Source organism: Pangasianodon hypophthalmus, chromosome 20 (assembly GCF_027358585.1).
Source record: "Pangasianodon hypophthalmus isolate fPanHyp1 chromosome 20, fPanHyp1.pri, whole genome shotgun sequence".
NCBI classification, from domain to species: domain Eukaryota; kingdom Metazoa; phylum Chordata; class Actinopteri; order Siluriformes; family Pangasiidae; genus Pangasianodon; species Pangasianodon hypophthalmus.
This window is the reverse complement of record NC_069729.1, coordinates 12,106,028-12,132,954: the sequence shown is the minus strand read 5'-3', so window position 1 is coordinate 12,132,954 and position 26,927 is coordinate 12,106,028. Positions and strand designations below refer to the sequence as shown.

Sequence of the window (26,927 nt, the reverse complement as noted above, 5' to 3'; positions counted from 1 at the left end):
GGTAATAGTATCTCAGTGGTTAAAGATTCATGCTAGTGATCCAAAGGTTGTAAGTTCAAATCCCAACACTGCAATACACCAGAGCTGCTGCAAGTTATCAGATTTAGACATATGATATACAATGTTATAGAAAGCATTGTAGCTGTAAAGCATCACAAAGTGTGGCAAAATCAGATTAAACAAGATGTTGAGAGGAAAGACCAGGAAAAAAATAAATCTCTGGACATGGAATGACAATTAGGACATACAGAAAGTAGGATTTCTGTTTTATAATTTCTTTTGCTCCTTGTGTGTAACAGGATTTGCTGCATGTATAGCCAATGCTTTTTGAGAATCTTTCTTAGGCAGTTTGTTGTTTTATTATACGGTTACAAGTCTGGTTGGTTTTGGTTGAAGAACCAAAGGTAGAAGATGAAGATCTGGCCTTGTGATAAGAATGTTGTTAAACCAGACATCTATTTTATCTCTTATATTTTATCTTATCTTCTTATCTTTTTATCTTTTATCTTATATTGCTAATAAAAACGTTCACTTGCCAATCATCTATATTTTTATATGATTATATGTGTTTTACTTGTGTTATGGTAACACATTAAGGGTTTCTTACATAACATCAATTACATATTTCTTAAACAAACTATGAACCTCTGCATTAATACACCAGAATTAATTTTAACAAAGTGATCAATATTTGTATCAGTTACAACTTAAATAAAGTTGTTTAAATAAAGCCAAATATGTTGAGCAACTAACTACTGGCTACACCAGTCTCTACTATCACGGCAACATATCCTATTGCTCCTTCTCATATCGCGTTCCTGGAAAAATACTCAGATGACCCTGTTCAAAGGGATTCTTACTCCAGTTCTCTCTATACCTTGCCAAGCAAGTTGGAATCTCCAAGCAACATAAGGTGGCACAGTTCATTAACCTTCTTTCAGACAAAGCACTCTGCAGTACAGAACCAAGGTGGAGAGCACCTTGAACTTCCTCATACAACCACTTCATAGAATTGTTTCGCCAGTTGTTTAGCATTTGATCATGCTCCAGAGGGGAAGGAAAGCAGGGAGTAACTCCTCTCCATCACTCAGGGAAAACGGAGAGCAGCCGAATACTCCTTAGAATTCCAGATCCTTGCTGCTGGCAGAGGCTGGAATGAGGCCATTCTGAAAGTTGCTTACTGCAAGGGACTGAGCCCTGCCATACTCACTGAACTGGCAGGTCATGATGAACAGAAATCATTCAACATGCTATTTGACCTTTTCATCTGCTTAGACCACCTGCTGCAAAATCATCCACCTCTTCAGCTCTCTGAGAAATTGTCTTCAGATTCCAATACAGTGGTGAGAACAATGGGCATGATGGGCTCTGTTCTTCACAAGGTTTCACTTCAATATATCATTTCGACCTGGTTATAAGAATGGCAAAGCTGACAGTCTCTCTTGTATTCAATCAGCAACCCCTAGGCAACACCTGGAGGAACCCATCCTCCCTCAATCATGCTTCATTGGCGCTCTCATCTGGGATCTGGAAGGTGAAATCGCCCAGGCCAATCGCCAACCAACACCAGAGTCATGTCACCCCAGAAAAACTATGTTTTGCCCAGGTTATGGGAGAAACTCATCCCATGGGCTCATTCTTCCCAAAACACGCTCAGATACATGGCCCCTCAGCTCACCCCTTTTCAGTATTTCCTTCGTTACCAACCTTCACTATTCCCCTGGGACGCAACCCTACAGATTCACCTGCAGAGGACGAGTGGTTCAGGTGGAGCGAACAAGTGGGAGGAAACTCTTCAGTGGCTTGAGCAAGTAACCTTTAGCAACAAGGAGTTCACTCATGGATGCAGAACCAACACACTGGTGTATCAACCTGGAGACAGAGTCTGGCTCTCAATCAAGGACATCTGCTTCAGCCAAGGTTGTTGAAAACTCAACCATCTGTTTGCAACAACAATTGGACCATACAAAGTACTGTAATGTATCAATAATGTCACTTATAGCCTGGAATTACCACGTCACTGCCACCTTGCTCCATCCTTTCACATATCCTGCCTCAAACTAGCCATCCAAGGTCCCTTAGTGGAGGGAATTTCCCCAAGTACCTGACCTGAACCTCTGTTGATCAAAGGACAACCAATATACCAAGTCAGAGCAATCCTCGATTCCTGGTGCAAGGAGGGTAAGCTGCAGTGCCTCATTGACTGGGATGGCTATGGCCCAGACAAAAGATCATGGATCCCAGCTCACAACATCCTTGACCCATTCATCGTCAAGGATGACCCAAAAAGAACTTTGCTCCTGGAGTAAGCTCCTCAGGGGGATTCTGTCATGTTCATACCAGAATCTGCACTGAACTACACTTACCACAATGCACCTCCACCTACAAACATCAACTCCTTGGACTACAATGCCCACACGACACATTCATTGTCATGTTCACAGTCACCCGATTACTGATTGCACAAACATGTATGCATCCACATTGCACTTTCACTTTGCAAAGTATTCATTCAGCTCTGTGTATTCACCTGATGTATCAAGCCTTCTATTCATGGTTGTAGTTTCTGGTTTTGACCCTAACATGTTATCTTGTTTCAGGATTTTTGCCTTGCCCTTGGATTCCCTGTTTTCACATCACCTGACCCACTGCCTGTTCTCTGTTTTTGATATTTGTCTAGTGATTTGGATTTCTATTCGTGGTTGTTGTTTCTGGTTTTGACCCTAGTGTGTTCTGGATTTTTGCTTTGATGCATGCCGTTTCCACATCGCCTGTTGTTTTAAATAAAAACAGTCTCTGCAATTGTCACTATCTTTGCCACCTGACAAGAGGAAACTGTTTACACTTTGATATAGACTTATATCAAGGATTTCTTATTATAGTATAAAAGACACCTTCTGCTGACAGAAAAATAAAATGTGTTTCATTCATCTGGACCAGTTCAAAGGCAAAAAAAAAAAAAAAAAAGAATTCAAAGGCAACATTGTTTGATTCCAATGGCAAAGGACAAATTGTGAGATTTCGTTAAGATTTGCCCTCAAACAGTGTAATATAACCTTTTGAATCATATTGGTATTACAAACATTTTTCATAACGTTACATTTTGAATTAGTCATTCTCCTATATATCTGATCAGCCCACTCATAAATGATATACAGCCCTTAATGATCTGACACACGTTAATCAATCAGTACAAGAATCAGCTGAAGATAAGCCATTCTGTTATAATCAGTACAAATGTTAAATACACAAGTATAATTACAATAAATATTTTTTTGTAATATCTGGATTAACACAGTAATGTGATACATAACAAGTAAACAGATTAGGGTGTGTTAATTTCCTGTTTACATTGTTTATGATGCTTTACATATACAGTTTTTTTATTTAATTTGAACATACTACTGATACTGGCAGTGCAATGAAAGACTACTATGTTAATGGAATTTCATTCCTCATTTAATTGGTTAAAGGCTTCACAAATAAACAAATTTTTTTAAAGGAATAAAAAAAATTTGTGGCAGAGACCACGACAGTTAGGGTGAATGCTCCAAATCCAAAACACAATCTCAAGTTCAGAATCCAGAATCAGGCAAAGGGTCAGGTGATATAGAAACAGGTGTTCAGAGGACAATCATGAAACGAGAAAACAAAGTGTGTCAAATCCAGAAGTAGCAAACATGAATCAAAGGTTTGTTACATCAGATGAGAAACAGAACTGAATGAATACTTCACAAAGTCTATGTTCAGTGAGCATGTTTATATAGTGTGGAGTTGTGATTGAGTCCACGTGTGTGCAATCAGTAATAGGGTGAACGTGAGCATGCAAACTGGGAGTTGGAGTTCATGGTAGCCATGTTTGTAGCTGGAGGTGCATTCTGGGAAACTGAGACAGACGCCGAATTTGGCATTGACATGACAGACACCCCCTCTCGGTCGGCCCCTGGAATGAGGCCTGGGTGATGCCAGACATGAACGTCATGAATCATGAGGGGATCAAGGACGACGTGAGTTGGGATCCAGCACCTGTCGTCGGGAGTCCTTCCAGTCGATCAGGTACTGGAACTTACCCTCTCTGTGACGTGAGTCGAGGATGGCTTTGATTCTGTAGGCAGGTTCTCCCTTGATTTCAAGAGGTTCCAGTGGTGTGGATGGGGGTACTCTTTCCACTAATAGACTCTGAATTGCGGGCTTGGTTGTGGTGCACCTCCGTGGCCACTCCGAATTGGCAACGACATGACAACAATGGTAATGTAAGTTCAGTAACTATCCAGTATTGACAGTTGTATATATGGACATTGTATAAAGAAATTATTTATATTTAGCACCCTATATTTTATATATCATAGTGTTCATGTTTTCTTACACTTAATATAAGTGTTACACTTAATATAAGCGTAATATACTTAAATATAGAACAATTACGGGACTTTTTTTTCAGTTTCTCTTCTTGTGGAACCCTGACAGTTTATATGTAAAACCTTACAAATCAGCATTTCTCTATCTGAGAGTTTTCCAAGTAGAACCCGTTAGGAAGCTGAGAACCTTTAAATACCGGATAATTTTTCAGGAACAGTTGAAACATTTATAAAGGTTGGGTTTCATAACTACAACTGTTAAACAACATGCTATTACATGAATTATATTTTGTATAATTGACATTTTGTTATTTGTGGATGCTCACAAAAAATTGCTGTGGCTATTAGATGTTCTATTAATTTGGTATTTTAATGGACCAAAGTATGTTTTACATCCTTTCCTGCTCACCATCACTGAAGAGCCCATTCTCATTATGATTACGCTGACATGTTTTGAATCACTTCCTTTCATTTTGTCATGTGTTTCAGTTATTGGAAACATTTACATCTTAGCAGTTACATACAACATTATCAGTAAGTCTTGTCACTTCAACCTGGATTATTCTGAATTATTAAAAAAAAATATCAATAAAAAGCATGTGTGGTATTATGTGATGCATATAATCATTTTGGTGTGTCTTAACTCACACTGCCAAATAAAGCCACTTTTCCTGCCAGGGTTATTAATTTACCTGCGCTAGAAACCTCAGACAAATCCAACCATAGATCCATGCAAAAGAGATGGGAAAAGCATAGACCTTTCACATTAGATGACGTTGCTCATGATTTATGAAATCCCTTTTATGACACTGTAAAGCAGATTGTGTTTATTCATTAACTGCAGGGAAAAAACCTGGCTGTGACTGGCTGGAATGTGGTATGACTAGAGGTATGAATCCTTTATAAAGAGAAAGAGAAGCAGAGGCAGGACATAACACTGAGGTGAGAACACCTGGAGAACAACTGTGAAAGACCCACAGCTTCTTTCAAAACATCAATATGAAGACCATCATTTCGATCGCTCTTCTCTTGACTACTCTCTGCCTGGTCTCTGAGGCTGTCCAAGTCCAGGTAAGTGTTACAGTTTTTGATTTCTTTGATCTTCTGCCATTATTATCTTGCCTGCTTTTGCTACTGCTTTTGTGAGTCAGGAATTTATATAATTATGTGACTTATTGCCATACTGTCAAGAAATAGTGAATGTATCTGAATGGATATTGCCCTTATTGCTCTATCCATTAGCCGAAAGGTTTACTATGATATTGCATTCAAGAAGAACTTTATCAATTTAAACATCTTTTCCTTCAACGGAGACATACTTTATTCAAATTTATAAATTTGATTCAACTGGACCAAGTAAACCTAGCCACTAATAGTTTTTGACAGAGTTTCACCTTAGAAATTAGTCTTATACAGTTCTCAATGTTCATTTGCAGGATGGAGAAAATTCCTACTCACTTGAATCAGTGAAGGTCCTTCAGCAACTGTTGGACAGTAGCTCTGTCCCCAAACAGCAGAATCCTCGTCTAGTTAAGACCAGCTACAGCGCAGTTTGTGGCAACCCAACCCTGCCCCAGGAGTTTCTAGGGCTCTGTCGTCAAAGTGGCTCTGCCCTGGTCTTCTCCAGGCTAGGTAAGCATCCATTTTATCAGATAATTCATTCATATAATTTCAGAGCATTCCAGCATAGACCTGAAGGTATAGCTGACTAACTATTTTTTCTTGATCCTCTTGCAGCTGCAATGCCTATGGATGTGTGTGAAATCTGTGCTTATGCCGCCTGCACTGGTTGCTAGACATCTTTTCTGCTTGTGAAGGAATGTTTTTTCCAGGCACCCAAGTGCAACAGACTGTTTTGGAACTGTTACCTGTTTAATGCCTCTTAGTCTGAAAATTTGATAAACTGGTATTTTTTATTTGTTACAGCAAATAACGAAAATTTGTTTATTTATCGTTTTGATGTAGAATAGACTTATTTTTCTATTTCTATTTCTATGTGTCTTGTGTTTGCATATTCTTATGTTCATCAGTTCCTTATATCCAGTAAAACACTTTCAAACGTATCATATTTGTGGCAGTTTTTGTAAGGGTGAAAAATACACTTATTAATATTAAACAATCAAAAGTGTCTAACAGCCTCTTCAGCTGATCTGAAATGATTTCTTCCCAATCCTTCTTGCCTATGTAATTATAATTGAAATTACAAAACACAATCCTGCTAAATGTTATTGGGGGAAGATAATAATAAATGATGCATAAATGGTTTACCAGTGGGTCTGGTATGACTTGACTTTATCTATGTACATACACCGGCCACTTTAATAGGAACACCTGTACACCTGCTCTTTCATGCAATTATCCAATCGGCCAGTCATGTGGCAGCAGTGCAATGCATAAAATCATGTTTCAGTTAATGTTCAAACATCAGAATGGGGAAAATGTGATCTCAGTGATTTTGACCATGGCATGGTTGTTGGTGCCAGACGAAATTACTGAAATCACATTTTTATAAAGTAGTAGAAGGTGCAAAGTAGGGAATCAATCTTGGTCAGTGGTCACTGGGTAGAAAGTCAAATATCATCTATACAGATTATGGCAATAGTAATGCAGTGGTTAAAGATTTATGCTAGTGATCCAATGGTTGTATACTTAAATCCCAACACTGCAATACACCAGAGCGGCTATAATGTGTAAGATTTTCATTTAGACATATGATATACAATGTTATAGGAAACATACTAAAGCATTGCAGTTGTAAAGCACCACCAACTGTGGCAAAATCGGGTTAAACAAGATTTTGCGAGGAAAGACCAGGAAAGAAATAAATCTCTGTAGATGGAACCAGAAATATGACAGACAGAAAATGGGATTGATATTTTATCATTTCTTTTATTCCTTGTGTGAACAGGATTTGCTGCATGTATAGACATTGCTTTTTGAGAATCAATCATAGGATGTTTGTTGGTTTATTACACAGTTACAAGTCTGGATGCTTTTGGTTGAAGGACCAATGGGAGAAGATGAAAATCTGACCTTGTGTTTAAGCATTAACACATTACATAGCACATCAAGGTTTTCTTAAATATCATCAGTTACATAATTCCCTAATATTAACAACCTATTAATGCACCAGAATTAATTTTAACAAAGTGATTAATACTTGTATCAGTTAAAGTTGTATAAATAAAGTCAAATACATTAAATAAAATACATGAATGTCTGCAGTAATCAATGTTTATTCTATCCATTCATAAAAACCTGTCCACAAAAACCAATATGAACCTATCCTTTAATTAATATATTAGTGACTGTTAATTGGTAAAATTCATAATCTAGATGGTAAGTTCCAATATTTATACCTCAAGATTTTAGCTATACATTTTTGACATATAGTAAAATTATGTAATTCAACATATGATAATTTATGTGAGTTTATTTTAAAGCTACTTACATGTGTATTACAAATAAATATTTGTCTATTTTTATAAATATATTGTAATTTTTTTTCTTTCTTGTGTGCATTGTAAGAGTTTTGTCTGTTTGTGCAACACTATATAGATAGCTAACCTTATTAGTCATAAACTGGTAACGTTAAAAATCATATGCTGCTGTTTATTGCAAGGACAAATTGAAACATTGTAGAGATTAAACTCTTTGTACTTTGTACTTTGAGTGAAAAATACAGATGTGAACATCAAACAAGATTAACACATTTACTGATATAGGTAAGTATGTGCCTGACTCTACAATTGATCTGAAATTGTTTCTTCAGAATTCCTGTTTCCTGTGTAACAGCCTGTCTCGGCCACACAGAAATATGAATGGCCTGCCACCATGTCAACACTTATCATGATCCACTACAGGTCTTTTTATATATTTGAAATCTCAATTTCTATATCTGGGTTAAGTGAAATGATTTTGCTTCTGGGACGAACACTTACCCACTAAACAAATCTGAAAATAAAATTCAATTAAAAAAAATTAATTAACCGTTATACTCTACCATTAAAAATAGCTTAATTTATAAACCCATAGATTTGTACTTGATAATACAGCGAAACACCAAAGCCACATCAGCAGAATGTGCTGACATGAAATGACAAGGGTCAAATTTGGTCTGATCAGGTGGAAATTCCTCACGTCTGAACAGAGAAAATTTTTTTTCTCTCTATCAATTCCTCTCCAGTCGTCTTTTATGGGCAAAACACCACCATGAGATCAATAACAAATCCTCTATACAATAAGTTATATGTGCATACACTGCACCCTAGCAATATCAAATACCTATAAGCACCAGCACTCGTCAGAAGATTGTAACACATGTCAAATTGTAATTGTAATTTTTTAATGACAGGAACACTACATTAAGCAGCTTTGTAAGTTCAAAGAGGGGGTGTTTATATCCAAAGCAACTTGCAAGTAAAGCTTTACCTCTGCCCATGGCTTTATTGCCCAAGTAGATTAGCACAAATTAAAATGTCAAATTTCATTTTACTGACACTGGCTTCAAGAAAAGAAAAGGACTTGTTTGTTTGTGGAACACACCTTGTAATATCATACACATTAAACCAGTGTTCTAGGTGTGGGCAGCTCTTCCTAGAGCCTACCTGGAGTCAAGCCATAATATTAAATCATGCCTCCAGTACATTGTGGGCTTTTCTTCTCCTGTTTTTCTCCACAAATGAAACACAAACCAGCACTTGAAATTCATGGTTTATATGAAGTTTCACAGAAAACACATGACTCTTCCTCCAACTCAATCTATTACTCTTTCAATGGCTGAACTTGAAGTCTCTGACTAACTGACTAACTCAATTTCACTACATCCTTCCCTCTTCCTCTCTCTATGCTACCAGATATGTTGAAACCCATATTAATAATAACTTACACATTTCTTCACACTTTCATTTAAAACAAACCCCAGATTGGAGAATTCAGTATTGAGTTATGCGCAAGCAGTGAGGAGTTAATATCAAACTTGTGCACATCGATAGTCAGTTATAATCAACTCCAACAGTTACTAGGACAGTTGCATGGGAGTTGCACACATGGAGTTAGGCTAAAATAGAGGTGAGTCTCAGTTATGACCTTGGACGTAAGCACATTTTTCTTGTGCAGTATCAGCTTGAGCAAGGGGTAGTATTAAGTTCAGCACCACTGTCTTACAGTTTGATGTATCACACTGAAATGTGTATTTGGCTGTAAATACACCTAAAAAACTATGGAATGCTGGAGTAATTTGAGGCCAATGTTAAGTATATAAATATGATACTATTAATTAACCAATAGCATTGTCCCTATTTTTTTAAACAGAGGACAAGGATTAAATTTTTATGGATAAAATTATGAACAACAATTAAACTCAGCTCAAAGTTTGGCAGATACATCAGAGTATAACTTATCGTTTAGCATATCCAAATAACCAATCATTATTTATTTCAAAACATTTAAAATATTTGTGCGAAATGACCAAAAGCATTATTTTATTAATTTGTCAATTCAAAATAGTGAATTAAAAGCATGATTTAAAAAAATAGCCTACATCCCTTGTACAAATTACAAATCCATGACTGTTATTTTAGTATATCATAACTTTTGGATTTAAGACGCCAACTCTGAAAACAGCAATTATGGCTTGAGGCATATGAACTGACCTGCAAAATATTCTGAATTCCTGAAGTCCATTCTTGATAAATCTTGAAAAATCTTACATAATCTTTGTTTTTGACATTGATGTCACTTTTAAGCCCTCTTGCAGTGTTCACAAGATTTTTTATTTGTTTATTATTTCATCTTCTCCTTCAAATCTTGTGATAATGACATGACAGATCAAGAACTTTGAAGACACTTGTGCCTGAGAATGTGGAGGTATTAGAAACTTTAGCAAAATTAAACTTGACAAATCTTGAAAAAGCGTGAACTAAGAAATATAATTATCCACACATGAAGTACTCGACTCACATAATAACCGTTCTCCGCAAGTTAGAATCATCTCCAGTACAAACTACTCCTCTTGACTCAACTTGACTCCCTTGGGAGGCAGACTGATCAGAGCAAGACCACTAAGCTTTGGAATTCATCCAACAAGATCTCTGTGATTTTTCCTATTTGCCATGTTTTAATGTCTCAGCTGAAAGTTGACCTTTTTTTCAACTGCTGAGGTAATTTGTTTTATTCTATTTATGAAGGGAGCTACGTAAATTGGAAGTATTTTTTTTATAAATGTAGGTCTCCTGCTGTGAGGTTTTTTCTTTATGTATCAGTACATTGTTGGTTGGGGAAAACATCCATTTAGCCCCAACTGCAGTGTGAGTAAAAGTCACAAAAGGTGGTTAGTAGGTGAGATTTAAGTTTCAGATTGAAGTTGTTTACCACAAAGCTTTTTTTTTATTCAAGGGGTGAGTGGAAACTGCATGCTCGCTGTTTCCCAGCCGTCTTGCATGGAGTAAAGTATCAAAACAGAAAGACAAATAATTATAGCTATATCATGCCATTGTTGCATGTCAGATTGATTTATTTATTATTTAATTGCCTAGGGTGTTGTGTAACTCTCTCTCTCTCTTTCTCTGTCTCTCTCTCTCTCTCTCTCTCTCTCACTCTTTCTGTAGTCTAGGTTACATCTATCAAATGTTTAAAATTCATTTACTCATTGCTATCTTGTCTCTGCTTTACAGTGATGAAGAATGTCAGCAGTTTATAAGGTTTTTATGAGACTCCTATGAGAAGAAGACATTTGCAGCGTAGGCATGTTTGGTCAAAAAGCAGAAGTTCTTGAGTAACCATCAGATCCTCTTTTGTTATCAGCAAACAGGTGATGCTTGAAGGCAAACCCCCTGCAACCTCTGCTGCTTAATAGGTTACTCAGTAAGGCCACCTGAACAGAATTTATAAAGACTACTGACAGCCACGTGAGAACATTCTATCCTATACTTCTCACAACATTACCAAGACCTTTTTATCAAGGCTAAAAAATGAGGTCGCTGACAGTTTCTTTTTTCCTGGCATCCTGCTTCCTGAGCTCACAAAGTATAAAGGTTACGGTAAGTCATTACAGAAATATTCACACTCTGCTAATGCTCAACAAAGCAAGACTAAACTTTAAGCCAGTGAATATTACAAAAGTGAAGCAGTGGCATTTAGTAGAAGTATCTATGTGTCTGTCATTAGTCATGTCTGGCGGGAAAGCTGTGGTAAAATATGAGAGAGATTTAATGGCAATCAAAATGTGCCATATAATACAGGAAGATTATTTACTATATGCTGACAAACAAAAGGGTTGAAAAAAAAATTTTGGTCTTGTACCTACATGGACTTTCAGTGTACTATAAAATAGTTTAGAATATGTCATAAAAAAATGCCTTTAATTTTCATGAGAAGAAACATATATTTTTAAGGCAAACATGTAAATGTTAATTCCCCTTGATTGCTTTGGATTTCTTTTTTTCTGAAACATCTCAAAACTCAGCAGTCTGTATATAAGTACACTAATTGTGTATTTATTAAATATAATCTTAAATAAATATAATTCATCTACTGGACTGAAAAGTTTACTTTTTCTTACCAGGCTCTTGCAATTTTACAATACAGAAATAATAAATAAATATATGAATTCTTATCACTACAGAGTAGTTCTAAGAATAACAATTAGAATTTGGCATTTAGAAAAAATATTATGATCTTTTTATTAAATCTCAATTATACTCTTTCTGACAAAACTATACTTATTTTGGAAGAAAGATTTTTCCATCTGTACAGGGTAAGTGTATAATTCACAGAATATGCCCTTTTGGTTGCACATCGTGTTTGTAGTTGTTGAAGGAAACACTGGACTTTTGTCTCAGGATGCTAGTACATGATTAATGGTACACTGTTTGTAGATGAATGATAGTGTGAAGGAGTCTTACAAACAAGCAAGATCAGCAAAGATAGAAGAATTCTGTTACTCAAGTTACTGATAAATTATGGCATGGCATAAGAAAATTCAGTGACACTAATTCATGAACTTGTAGTAACCCCTTCTAAGACGTCTGAGTTCATAATTCATAATTTGGAAAGTTTGTATTTGGTCTTGATATACTGCTTTTGCTTGTTCATATTTTTATCATTCTTCATAAGCATTAAAAGTTCTTAAGGATTAGGAAAACTTATAAACCTAGTGCGCTATGTCATATGGTATTGTAATGAACAGCAGAGGGTCACTGTGATCAAAATAGCAGAGCTAACTACCTAGGACTCCTAGGTGGCGGTGGCCTCAAACCCTTGAATAAAAAAAAAAAAAATTGCATTTCCAAAATGATGGCAAGAAGGCTGGCAGAAACTGCCCAGAAATTAATGGGATGCCCCTGATAAAGAGTGATATTTTACATAACATGTTTATTCATTGAGGCAATAAATATAGAAGTTTATTGATGCTTTTTAGGTTAGATTAGGTTCAACTTTATTGTCACTGTCAGCGTAATAGTACAGAGACAACAAAATGCAGTTAGCATCCTACCAGTAGTGCAAATAGTAAATAAGTTAAATGAAGTAATAAGGTTATGGTGCAATAAGTTAAGATTACATTTTACATGTAATGTAAACAGTATGATGCATACCAGTAATGCAAATGGCAATTAGGTTAAATGAATTAAATAAGAATTATGGTGCAGTAAGTTAAGATGAACAGATACAGGTAGAGGTAAACAGCATGATGCTTGCAATATGATGCAGTAGATACATACAGTGGATGAAATGCAGATGTGCAAATAGCAATAATGTGGAAATAACAGTCTGATATAAATAATTGTAGTAATGACAGATATTTGCAGTAAAGTGCAAATAATTGCAGAAAATATAAGTAATGTACAATACAGTATAGTATGTGTCTAATGCTACTGTTTAGTTATTAGGTGGAGGCTGGCAGTTAACGCTTAGAGGCTAAGTTCATCCTTAGTATAGCTGAAGGGAAAAAGCTGTTCATGAGACTTTTTGTGCGACACAACAGACTTCTGTAGCATTTTCCTGATGGAAGACAGACAAACAGTCAGTGGTGGGGAGGGGAGGTATCCTTGATAATGCCTCTCGCTCTCTGCAGGCAAAGCTTTTGATAAATGTCCAAAATGTTGGGCAACTATGTTCCAATGATGTGTTGGGCAGTTTTCACTACCCGTTGTAGTGCCTTCTGGTCACACACTGTGAAGTCATTGTACCATATTGTGATGCAGTTTGTAAGGATGCTTTCCGTGGTACAGTGAAGTTAACCATCATCTGAGGAGCAATGTCAGCTTTCTTCTGTCTCCTCAGAAAGTACAGGCACTGCTGCACTTTTTAGAGGAGAGAGAAGGTGTTGAGGTTCCAGGAAAGGTCACTGGAGATGTGGACACCCAGAAACTTGAAGCTAGAGATCCGCTCTACCTCAGTCCCATTAACAAAGATAGGGGTGTGTTTGTGGCTCCTCAAGGACTTCCGGGTGTTACTGGCACACCACGTTACCAGATGCAGAATCTCTTCCCTGTAGGCTGTCTTGTCATCATCTCTCATCAGGCCAACCAACGTGGTGTCATCTTTGAACTTGATGATGGAGTTGGAGCTGTGCACAGGTACAGAGTCAGAGGTGAAGAGAGAGTAGAGGAGTGGACTCAGCATGCAGCCTTGTGGTAAACCGTTTTTTAGGATGATGGTGGAGGAAGTGTTTTTGCCAAGTCTAACAGACTGGGGTCCAGTTGCAGAGAGAGATGCTGATACCAATGCTGCAGAGTTTGAAGATCAGTCAGTGAAGAGCATCCTCACATAGGAGTTGCTATTTTCCAGATGAGTCAGGGCAGAGTGAAGGGCTGAGGTAATGGTGTCCTCTGCTGACCTGTTATGACAATAAGCATACTGATGGGGATCATTGACGGTTGTAGGCAGGCTTTCTGATGAAAGAGGACCAGCCTCTCAAAGCACTTGGCGATGATGGGGGTAAGGGTGACTGGACGGAAGTCGTTGAGTGATGTTACAGCACCCTGCTCAAGATGGAGCACACATCTCTGGTGGAGAAAGAGAGCTGGGGGTCACCAAGTTGAAGCTCAGCTTTGGCAGATGCTGTTGTATTTTTCCAGTCAAAGCAATCATAAAAAGTGTTGAGCTCCTCCAGGAAGGAGCATTACTAAAGTTTATTTTTAAAAAAACATTGTTACTATGATTCAAATGCATTGTTACTATGATTTAAACAATCACAAGCACAGTTAAAAAAAGCTTTATAAACATTTGTACAGCCTTCTTTTACTTCTGTTACACAGGAAAGTGGGTTTAGCTTTACGCTGGAGGCCGTAAAGATTCTGAAGAAGTTGATGGAAGATCTTGGAAATGAAAATCCCGATCTTACTGCAATCACTCAAATGCCTCTCTGTATCAACCCAGATCTCCCAGAAGAGTTCCTGGAAGCGTGCAAGCAAGATGATCATGGCAGAATCTTTGCAAATCTGGGTAACTGTGCACCTCTGACATGAATGAGAACCATTATTATTAATCTATGTAGGCTGGTAACCAAAAATGAATAAGTACAGTATCAGTTAACTATGGAACATCTGGGGTATGCCTGAGCTACACCCCGTCCCCCCCCTCAGCATCCTGAATTCGGGGGCAGAGGGCACCAACTGTGTCATGTGAAAATGTAATCTTTTCTCAGTTCTTCCCACTTTTGACAGGTCCACAATCACTCTCTATGTCATTTAGTTGAAAGCTACAACAATTAACCTAAACCTTAACACTGACCTTAATCATTTGTATCTTTTTGTACAAAATTGTGAGACAATGTTATTTGCTTGGTTTATTGTTTGACAAGTTTGTACAAATTTGTTTTTCTTGGAGGTGGTTTGCTATTCATTACCTGAACTGTCTTAAGGGAGTCTCCTACCTTGTACTGCATCTGTGTTCCACTGAGAAATCTCTCTCTCTCACTCTGCTGCTCTGCACTGTGGAGCCTCATCAATGGCCAGGTTGATTTCTCACACAGTCTCGCAGGCATGTAGACTCGCTATGAGAAAACTTTGAGTGAACAAAAGCTACGGGGGTGTAATTACCTTCCTCCTCCATCTGTCTGCTAGAGTTTGTGATGTCTCCTGTGACATACCTGATCACAGAAAGTGTCCAATGCAATACCAGTGTTTATTTATTGGAGGCTTATCTGTGTCTGATAGAAGGGTAATAAATACATTAAGTGCCAGGTACGGTGTATCATCTAACCTTGTTAAATGTGTTGTAAATGATGTAAATATTAGCCATGGGTTGTTTTTGAGAATATTCTAGGATTGACCCATAACATGTGAGTTGGCTCAGCTAATGTTCTCAGGGCTATATTAAGACTTGGATTAAAATGACAACAGTCAAAAAAAGGAGTCAGGGGTCAGAAAACTTTTTTAAACAGGAATATATAATAGTATACTGTGATAAGGAAATTAACAAAATGTGATATTTAAAATGTAATAACATTACAAAAAACTTTACAGGTGCAGCAATTCCATTTAAATATTCTATGGCATTTTTAAAGAAGGGTAAATTACATTTTTATATAACTGATAAAAAAATCTGTATTCATACATTGTTTTGGGAAACTAGTGAAGATTAATAGCAATTCAAGTCCATTTTAAAATTTACTGTAACTACATTCTAAGAATATGGGGTGCTTAGGTTCTTGAAGGGTTTCTTTGGATAGTTAAGGTTGCTTAGGTTTCTACTCTTGGACTCCTCTCTAAGACGAAAACACAGATGTAGGAGTAAACTGTTAAATCTTTTAGATTTAATAATTAAAATACAGCTTAGTCTAGATTTAACTAGACTACGTTGCCGCTACTGTGTTGCTATATGTGTTATATTTATTTAAAAATGTGACACTGACAGCAGATACCAAGACATACTGAAAACCAGTTGAGTTCATTCATACTAAGAATTTGTAATGCATTTTCATCCCTAGTCTGAAACTAGTCTTATGTCATGTAGTCCATGTAGGTTGACCTTTTCTATCTGCTATGTCTTTACAGTTCAAATCATCACACCTCCAGACCCATGTGAGATCTGTGCCAACGCTGCCTGCACTGGATGTGTGTTCAATAAGATCTAACTCACCAGCTCTCCATGATGCATGCTTTCATCTTGTTCTGCTTTTTTCTTTGTTTGGTTTCTTGTGGGAGGGGCAAAAAGAGTCTTTTTCCTATATCACCCCCTGATGTTTATAAAGTACACTTAGTCTTATTTTATATTGCGTTTTTGCAAAACTTTGGGTTTGGGTATTTAAAATACATTATATGACCAAAAGATTTTGGACACCTGACCATCACACCAATATGTGGGCCAATATGTCCCCAAACTGTTGCCAGAAAGTTGGAAGCACACAGTTGAATAGGATGTCTATATATGCTGTAAGATTACAATTTTCCTTCGCTGGAACTAAGTGGCCCAAATCTGTTCCAGCATGACAATAAGGCTGTGCACAGAGCAAGGTCCATGAAGTCATAGTTTGCTAAGTTTGGAGGGGAAGAACTCAAGTGGCCTGCACAGAGCCCTGACCTCAACCCCACTGAACACCTTTGAGATGAACTCAAGGCCTGACTGCAACTGACTGTACCCCAGGCCTCCTCACCCAACATCAGTGCCTGACTTCACTAATGCTCTACTGGCTGAATGGACAAATCCCCACAGCCAAGCTCCATAATCTATGGGAAAGCCTTCCCAGAAGAGTGGAGAAATTCACTTAGTGTGATGGTCTGGTATCTACAAACTTTTGGCCATATTGTGTATATATTTACTTTTATTACGGTATCATTTTTATACTGCTTTATATAATTTTCTGTTTTCTGACTTCTGTATGCAATGTTTTTCACATTTGCCAGTTTCCAGTTAATGCTTATTCCTCGATTAATCTTTAGTCAGAAGTTTGTCCAGAATAGTTATATAATGATAATGACAAACTTGATCATTGTTGTTTATGCTTTTCACTGTACCATAATGATTATTTTGGCTTTATGCCATATAAATTGAGTACTATGGTATCTACTTATAAAAGCAGTCAGTGGTGAGCTGCATTTACAACTAATATTTTTTCAATCGAGGTCAATAACATGGTTGCTCATCTTATAACACAAGGATTTCAAACTGAAGAGTAAGTCTGAAATAGTGTGTTAACCTTTTGTCAACAATCACTTTTAGTGTAGGGGCTCTATTTTATATTAGTCTTGTTTAGAACTCTAAAGATTGTCATTTCACAAAATATGAATCCATGCTAAAGGCATTAGGACATTAAGGACTTGCTATTGATTAACTTTTTAGTTATAATTTATCTTCAATTTATAATTTATGTGCTTTCAAACTGACAACCTTAGTCAGTAATTACAATATCAGTGACAAAATGCAAAATTTAAAAAAGAATGAGAGAAATTATTCTTTTTTGTTCCATTAAACATACACATTGATTATTGTAAGAGACACTTATATTATACTCTATATTTAAAATTATTTTACTTTACATATATATTTGTAAATGAAATCAGTGGGACACAAATGGCACCCCAATCGTGGAATCATCCTTAAGCAAATTGCTTTATATCTTCATAATTAGTATATAGAACCTATAAAGTAAATAGATAAAACAATAGATAAGTAAATAGATAAATAGATAAGTAAATAGATAAACACTGGGCGAAAACATCCCTAAGTATTAAAGTCCACATGCAAGAGCTCTATGCTGTGCCCTGAAATGCTACATTCTGCCATAAATACACGTTTCCGCATCAGTATTAGCACGAGAGGTGCTGGCTTAATCACTACTAAATACAATGTTAAGAAAGAAAAAAAAAGCACTGAAATTATACCCGTTTGTAGTACAAATCACCTCTGAGTGTAAATCACCTCTATAATCCCTTAAAAATAGCAAGTGATACTGTCTCCACTTTGTGCTTGAGTTTGATTTAACCATAGTCACAGAGAGCAATTCACATACATCCAATCATGAGCTGTATAACTGGAGTGCTCATTTAAAATTGTGAAGTTTTTTGCTATAGGTATTTTTTCCTGCCATCGTGCACAGTTATCAGGACTCCGTGTCTAACTAATATTTGCTCATTTTGATGATATTTCTATCTGAGGTGACATGAAATTGAGATAGGATATGAGTGAGCAGTTGGGCATCCTAACAGTGGCAGCTTGGTGGTGCTGGGGTTTTAACTCCTGATCTTTCTGATCAATAGCCTAAAGCCATAACCGCTGAGCTGCCACCACCCCAGTCCCATTTTGGTTAGTGAGGTTAGATTTAGGTGTAGGCATTGCATTAATTAGCTGCATAAATAATTATGTCAGTGTAAGGTCTTCATTAGGATAGTACAACAAACGTGTGTGTGTGTGCGTGTGTGTGTATGTGTAAGAAATAGAGAGAAAGACTACTGTACTTAAATCAATAATGAGCAATAGAAATGTCTCATGAATAAATTGTAAGGCACTTATAGTATGAAAAATAATTATTTTGATATATTGTTATATATTTGCATGGTGGTGCAGTAGGTAGCGTTGTTGCCTCACAGCTCGAGGGTCCAGATTCGATCCTGAGCTCTGTCACTCTGTCAAGACACTGTCTTGTGGTTTCTGTGAATGTTATCTCTGTATGTGTGCATGGTGCACTGTGATGGACTGGTGTGTATTCCGTCTCAAGCGCAGTACTTGTTTCTGGGATTGGCCCCAGATCCACTGTGACCCTGACCAGGATAAAGCAATTACTGAAAGTGAGTGAGTGAGTGTTATATATTTTCTTGTAGTGTAATTTCTTAGGTTTATATAGACTTGTGTATTTTTGGTCCCTTGAGGACTAGTGTTTAGGCCACAGTGCTCTCACCGCTGTGGCCCGGGTTCGATTCCCAGCCAGGGAACCAACCACAGCCACTGGGGCTGCACTCCCGGTCCCAAGCCCGGATAAAATTGGGGAAGGTTGTATCGGGAAGAGCATCCAGTGTAAAAACTGTGGAAAGAAAAAAGAACAACATATAGACTTTTGTATTTTATACTACGTTTTAGATGAGCTTTAGATCTTTTAGTTCCCTTACAAAGCACAGTACCCAGCTGCCCAGAAAACATTAAATCACAAACTTTAACTAATGTTTTTGTAGGACTGAAAAAGAGTACGTTGCTATTAAATCATAAATGATCCACTAGATGGCGACATTTACTGAAAGAAAAATTTGAACGACCAACCCAAACGAATAGTTAGGATTCACGTCTGTTTTTCACTCATTCATTCATTCAGTAGGTCAGTCAATCAGTCAGTCATTTTTTTTTTTTAATTCAACCGCTTTATCCTGGTCAGGGTCGCAGTCATCTGTTATTCAAATACTGAATTATGAACAAGCGCTATGTGGGTGTGTATTTTTATTTACACTGAAATGAGAATTTGGAATTGGAATCTATTATTGTATATGCACAGTATTGATGTTTTACAGGGCATTTACTAACATTAAAGGTATCCCCGGAGATAATTTGCTTTTGCTTATATTTCCGTTAATACATTAGCACTACATAAAAGCTTTAATATAATCAAAGTTTTTCTTCCAAAACAAGATACTCCGAAAAACCCTGACTCATATGACTCATATAAAATATAAATATTTTCTGTATCTGTCTAATTTTATTTAGAGGCCAAAATTCTCAAAATATCCTGTATTCAGTAACACAGGCCTGTTCTCCAGAAAGCCCACAAACTTATGCAGAGTAAAATGAAGAGCAGAGAACACATTCAGATCCAAGTATTGTAAAGAAAAAATTAGACCTGTTTACATGGGAATAAGAGACCAAATGGTAACAGACTGTTTTTTTTTACTCATGTACTAATATTTTCTTGAGCAGCAACAGTCAGCATGAGATTTATGGAAGTTTGTTTTGATTATTTGAAACCGCATTAACAGTATTGCATAAAAGAGCAAAAGATATGGTTTGATGACCTGCTGATATAAGAAGCAACATGATAAAAAAAAAAAAAATTATCATACAGTCATGGAGTCCAGGAAAGATGATGAGTTGTGCACTTGTGAGAAAGCTGGAAGAGCAAGTGGCTGGAGACTAAAAAAAAAAAGACTGAAACTGGCCCATCAGAATTATACAACTACATAATATTCAGATTCACAGCAACAAGCTTTGGCCAAAGTTTTGTTTTTCAATTAATTCTTTATACCTGGTTTTATCTTAGGTGTGTCTTTAACCAATAATTGTTCAAATATATATACATATACAGACAGGTGACAAATAAAATAAAAAAAAAAAAACAGTGGCCTTATTAAGCTGTGGGAGGCACTTTGCAGGACCAGTTTGGGTTCACTTGTTTCCTTAGAGGTGAGAGTCAGTACAAAGGTATTCTGACTGGGGCCGCGGGGGTGTGGTTGAGCGTCAGCTGCGGACGGAGAGAAGGTGGGTTGAACTGGCGGGTAATGCATGATGATTCTTATCTGTGTCCCATTACCAGTAGTCTACTTATTGGTGTCTCTTTGTGCTTTCAGGGAGTGCTGTAACAAGAAAGAGAGAGAGTGGCATAGCTGGCGAAGCCTGCTACACACATGCCGCAGAGTGTGAACTTGAACTGTGAACTTGGCGGAGAGAAAGCCACAAGTCTGTGATACACCCCCTTGGTTGATTTTTTTGTTGGTCCTTTTTTTGTTGAGACTGGAAAGTGCGCTGAAAAGCACAGTCAAATAAACATGAGCCCGGAGCTTGGCTAAGGTTCCACCTGCCTCCCTGAGTCTTCCTTTGCCCTCTCACACACCTCTCCTTTGCCCTGGTGCCAAAACCCGGAAACAAAAGCAAGACTCCGATGCCACCATGGCCTCCCCAAAATCATCAAATCCCTGATTCTCCTCCACCAAAACCAGCACCAAGCCAATAGGACCGGAGGGTACTCCAGAAGCTGCTGCAGCCCAGAACATCTCCAAATGTGCCCCCTGCCCCTGTGCCACACGTGACGCTCACAAAGATGGTCTCCATGGATGATCCGGAGGCCTTCCTGGAGCTCTCTGAGCATGTGGCAGCTGCGTGGAAATGGCTGGAGGAGGAATGGGCTCTATGACTCATCGCATTGCTATTGGGGAATCCCAGATTGCCGTCCAGCAGCTGCCACAATGGACACAGCTGGAAAGAGGGCAGTCTTTCCAGCTTAAAGAGGGCGGTCCTGCAGTGCGTCAGCCAGGCACCCGAGGAGCACTGTCAGCACTTCCAGTCGCTGCAGCTCTCCAAGGCTGGCCGCCCCTTCACCTATGTGCAACAGCTGAGGGACTCCTGTTGCTGGTTGTTGATGGCGGAGAACTGGGATGCAGAACAGGTCATCGAGCTGGTGGTATTGGAGCAATTCATTGCTCGACTCTCGACAGGAATGGGTCTAGTGCCACCAGCCAGCATCCCTAAATGAAGCCGTGCAGCTGGTGGAGGATCACTTGGCAGCAGTTCCTGGTCCAGGTATCTCTGGTCTTTCTCGCTCTCTCTCCTACTCTCCCATCACCTGGTTCCAGCTCCTTGGAACCTAGGTGCCAGGGCCCCAAAACTGGCACCCCGGACCTGGTTCCCACCTCACTCTTCTCCCCCTGCCTCTCTAACATCTCCCCATGCTCCATCTTTCTCTCCCCAGGGGGAACATCCCATGCCCACCAGAGCTGTGGCAAAGCCCAGGCAGGTGTACTGGCTCTGCAGGGAAGCAGCATTTCCAGGATCAGTGTTCCTGCATGGAGGTGGGAACTCTGATCCAGATCCCTGACATGCCTCAGGTCTCCCTCAATTGAGCAGGAACGTACCATATACCGGTGTGTATACAAGGGAGTACACATCAGGCCTTGGTGGACTTGGGGTGTAATCAGACCTCAGTCCACCAAAGCCTGATTCAGTGCTTTGGGAAGTGCATGTTTGGTGATGTGTGTGTGCGTGGGGATATTCATGAGTATCCACTGGTGCCAGTCATTATCAAATAAAGTGGAGGTGGCGGTCCTTGCCTCACCCATCCACTAATTCTTCAGACAAACTGGCTAGGGTTTCAGGCATTAGTGATCAAAATGTTTGTGGATGGGTGCTGCAATAGCGAGGCACAGTGTAGAATGTGCAGTGTTGGCTGATGAGGCTGTGCCAGGGCCGCCAATGTGAGCTCCACATCAGGGAGTCACAGAGGGTGGGGAGGGCTCTGCATCACCCTTGGAGGGGATTTCACCTTGGAACAGACTCACAACGAGTCCCTGAAGCACACTTTTGACCAAGTGAGAGTCAATAAACCCAGCCTAACCTACCCGTACTTTGCAATTATTAAGGATAAGTTATATTGAGTGACACTCAAACTAAAGAAGAGATGACCCAGTTGTTGGTCCCAAAGAGCCATCGGGAAATGTTATTCCAAGCGGCTCACCATAATCTGATGGCAGGGCACTTGGGGCAGGATAAGACACTTAACCATCTAAAGCCTCGTTTCTATTGGCCGGGCATTCATGGCAATGTTCGAAGGTGATGTGCGGCATGTCGCGAAAGTCAGCTGGTGAATCCGCCAGCCACCCCAAAAGAGCCATTGCACCCATTACCCTGAGGTCCCCTTTTAAAGAATTGGCATGGACCTCTACTGTGCCTCTGCACAACATCTCAGCATGCAGTGCTGAGGAGGCACTCTTCCGTGTTATCTCCCAAGTTGGGATCCCGAGAAAGATCCTGACTGACCAAGGCACTATGTTCATGTCATGGACACTACGCAAGCTCTATGAATTATTAGGGATTAAATCAATTCGCACCAGTGTTTACCATCCGCAAACAGATGGCCTGGTGGAGCAGTTTAATCAGACTCTAAAAAATATGCTTCATAAGTTTGTTCACAGTGACACACGGAATTGGGATAAATGGCTCAAGCCCCTGTTATTTGCAGTATGAGTGGTCCCGCAAGCCTCCACACCTGAGAGCAAAACTCTACACATTTAGGCAATTAACACAGGAGAATTTGCAACAGGTGCAAGAACGTCAATCCTGGTTGTATGATGGGGTACTTGGCTATAGGAATTTGCAGCTAGAGATAAAGTACTCATTTTGCTACCCATATCGAGCAAATTACTCACAAAGTAGCAAGAGCCCTTTGAGGTCACACGGCAAGTCGGAGAAGACAACTATGAGGTTAGGCAAAAGGATAGAGGTGATGCACTTCAAATACACCACCTCAATCTCCTGAAACTGTGGAGAGAGGTGGTTCCTGTGGCTCTGGTGACGGTGGTTCCCGAGAGGGAGGATCTGGAACCAGCGATAAGTCTAAAAAGTGCAACTCAATTCGCCCCGGTCCCCTGTGGAAGCCACCTCTCACTGTCCCAGAGAGCACAGGTTGCCAGGTTGCAGGAGAAATTTTCCGATGTGTTTACCCAGTCGCATGGACCTCATAGAACACCACACTGAGGCTCCTCCAGGTGTGGTTTTACGTAGTGACCCATATTGGTTGCCTGAACACAAAAAAAAAAAAAATGTGGCTCGGGGGGAACTCAAGGCTATTATCAGCATGGGGTAATCAAGGAGACCCACAGTGATAGGAGAAGCCCAGTGGTCTTGGTGCCCAAGACCGATGAGTCAGGCTGTTTTTGTGTGGACTTTAGAAAAGTCAGCGTGGTGTCTAAATTTGACGCATATCCGATGCCTCACATCGATGAACTGCTTGATAGGTTAGGCACGGATCGATTTTATTTGACACTGGACTTAACCAAGGGCAGATTCCTTTGACTCCAATATCTTGGGAAAAAAATAACCTTTTCCACCCTGTTTGGGTAACACCAATTTGTCACACTTCCTTCTGAGTTGTTTGGAGCCCCAGTGACATATCAACATCTCATCGACAGAATCCTCCACCCACACAATGTGTATGTCACTGCTTATAATAGATGATATAATCAGTATTTATAGTAATGATTGTCAGACTGGGGAATTGAACCCAGGTCTGTAGAGCAGCCACTCAACACTAATCCACTGGGCTATCAGATGGTGGATAGACTCAATTGCAATACAAGTGAAGTTCCAAAGAGTTTATTCCAGAAAATCCAAAATCACTAAGAGCAGTTCCTTTGTGTCCAAATAATAATCCAGAAAATCAAGGTCAAAAACAAGGCCTAAAAATAGAAAAATACAAAAATCAAGGTCAAAAATACAAAAATCAGTTCGTGAATAAAGGCAGAAAAAACAAGGGAAAATCCAGAGACGTTACCATAGAGACAAGCAGAGTTTTATCAGACAAAATAATTCAGAGAGTAACAAAAGGCACAGCATTTGCAGTACACAAGGGATCACAAAGACTTAGCTAAGACATAGACAAGAGACAGGGCTTAAATACACTGAGGTAACAAGCTAAACAGTCACATGACAGGGAGACAATGAGGTACAGGTGAGCAGAGTAACAAGGGGGCTGAACAGACATAACAAGAAAGGCTAGGCAAGGTTAACAAAAAAAGATTTTTTTGGTGACATCTGGTGGTCAAAACAATTCATTCCGTGACAATAATTGGCAGTTGCATTTACAACATCTGAGGGCTGTCCTGAGAGCCTTGAGAGGGACAGGACTCACAGCAAACCCAAAGAAGTGTGCGATTGGGTGGGTGGAAGTACGGTATCTAGGCTTCCACTTGAGCCATGAGCAGGTGCGTCCCAAAATTGATAAGACAGCAGTGATTGCGGCCTGCCCGAGACCCAAGACCAAAAAGGGGGTGAGGCAATTCCTGGGGCTGGCTGGCTACTATCGGAGGTTTGTACCCAATTTTTCGGACATCACCAGCCCGCTGACTGACATCGCTAAAAAGGGGGTGCCAGATCCGATCCAGTGGACAGAGCTCAGCTAAGGTTCTGCCTGCCTCCCTAAGTCTTCCTTCACCCTCTCACATACGGGGGTTCTAAACTGACTTATCACCTTGACACTATTTCTATCCTGACGGAAGTTGTCTCTTCCAAGATTACAGTGCTCTATCCACAATGCACCAGGGCTAACACTAATTCACTTGATTACTTTTTCTTGCATTGTCTGTGGGACATAGATTTTCTCTGTTGGGCGCTCTGGAGGGGTCCTCCTGCTGAACATGTTGGATGTCCTCCATGAGATCCCCCAGCACCGGAGCTAGAAAAGAGGACTTTGAGAGGAAAGGTTCAGGGGCTTGTTGGGAGTGAGGACTTTCAAAGACATAAAAAAAAACCCAGCTTGAGGATTGAGTTGGTTGTGAATCCTTCTTGGGGATCTCAAAGGCCCTTTGAGTATCTGTGTTCCAGTCAAGAACTTTAGGCTTGCCTCTTAGTAGTGAGGTTAGAGGAGCGCGACTATGCTGATCCCTTTGATAAAATGGTGATAGAAGTTTGGAAAACCGAGAAAGCACTGTAGCTCCTTGGGCATCTTGAGTTGAAGGCAGGAGGTGACAGCTTCGACCTTACTCCGGTCCATCTCAACCCCATTCTCATCTATGACATAATCTAGAAACTTTACAGCAAATGTGAGAAACATATACAGTCAGGTCCATAACTATTTGAACAGTGACACAATTTTCATAATTTTGCCTTTGTACAGTACCACAATGGATTTGAAATGAAGCAATCGAGATGTGTAGACTTTCAGCTTTATTTCAACCATTTAGGAATTAAAGCCATTTTTTCTCAAATGTAATTGGACAATTGACTGATAACCAGTTTAATGGCCAGGTGTGGCCTGTTTCCTCCTTATTTCATGACAAATTAAGGCGATAAAAGGTCTAGAGTTGATTCCAAGTGTTGAAATTGCATTTAGTAGCTGTTCATGGGAACTCTAGCTATGCAGTCCAAAGAGGTGTCAATACAATTGAAAAAGGCTATTATTAGGCTGAAAAAACAAAATAGACCCATCAGAAACTTTAGGAGTGGCCAAATCAACAAATTAGTACATTCTTAAAAAGAAGGAATGCACTGGAAAGCTCAGCAACAACAAAAGGCCTCATGATCCAAAGCATACCATAATATCATCTGTCAAACATGTGGAGGCAGCGTTATGGCATGGGCATGTATGGCTGCAAGTGGGAATGTTCCACTGGTGTTTATTGATGAATTCTGAAGTGTATAGAGCTATACTTTCTGCTCAGATTCAGTCAAATGCTGCAAAACTGATAAGACAGCACTTCACAGTACAGATGGATAATGACCCAAAACATACCGCAAAAGCAACCCAAGAGCTTAAATGGCTGAGTCAGTCATTTCAGTTCACCTCAGCTCAGTTGAGCATGCTTTTCACTTACTGAAGGCAAAACTGAAGGCAGAAAAACCGACAAACAAGCAGCAACTGAAGGCGGCTGCAGGAAAGGCCTGGCAAAGCATCTCAATGGAGGAAACTCAGCATTTGGTGATGTCCCTGGTTTCCAGAGTCACTGACTGAAAAGGATTTGCATCCAAGTGTTACTATAAATAGTAATCCTAATATTTATGATTGTTAGTTTGTCCAATTACTTTTGAGCCTGTACAGTGTATAGAGGCAAAATTATGAAAATTGTGTCACTGTCCAAATACTTACCTGACTGTAAGTTAGTCTTTTTAATACAGCCTGTACAGGAATAAACAAGAATGTCATCTGTATAGATGATCACA

The 26,927-nt window shown here is 39.2% G+C and overlaps 2 protein-coding genes across 2 annotated transcripts; both read left to right on the top strand.

Annotated features, from left to right (window-relative positions):
• Positions 1–5,271: 5,271 nt before the first annotated feature.
• Positions 5,272–6,625, top strand: LOC113538057 (guanylin). Its single transcript, XM_026932880.2, has 3 exons — positions 5,272–5,429; positions 5,795–5,990; positions 6,096–6,625. Exons 1-3 carry the CDS (start codon positions 5,358–5,360, stop codon positions 6,152–6,154), a joined length of 327 nt encoding a protein of 108 aa, XP_026788681.1. The 5' UTR covers positions 5,272–5,357; the 3' UTR covers positions 6,155–6,625.
• A 4,440-nt stretch (positions 6,626–11,065) lies between these two features.
• Positions 11,066–19,834, top strand: LOC113538056 (guanylin). The gene is made up of 3 exons (XM_026932878.3): positions 11,066–11,398; positions 14,618–14,804; positions 16,358–19,834. The coding sequence occupies exons 1-3, from the start codon at positions 11,330–11,332 to the stop codon at positions 16,435–16,437; spliced, it is 336 nt and encodes a 111-aa protein (XP_026788679.1). The 5' UTR covers positions 11,066–11,329; the 3' UTR covers positions 16,438–19,834.
• The last annotated feature ends 7,093 nt before the right edge of the window (positions 19,835–26,927 follow it).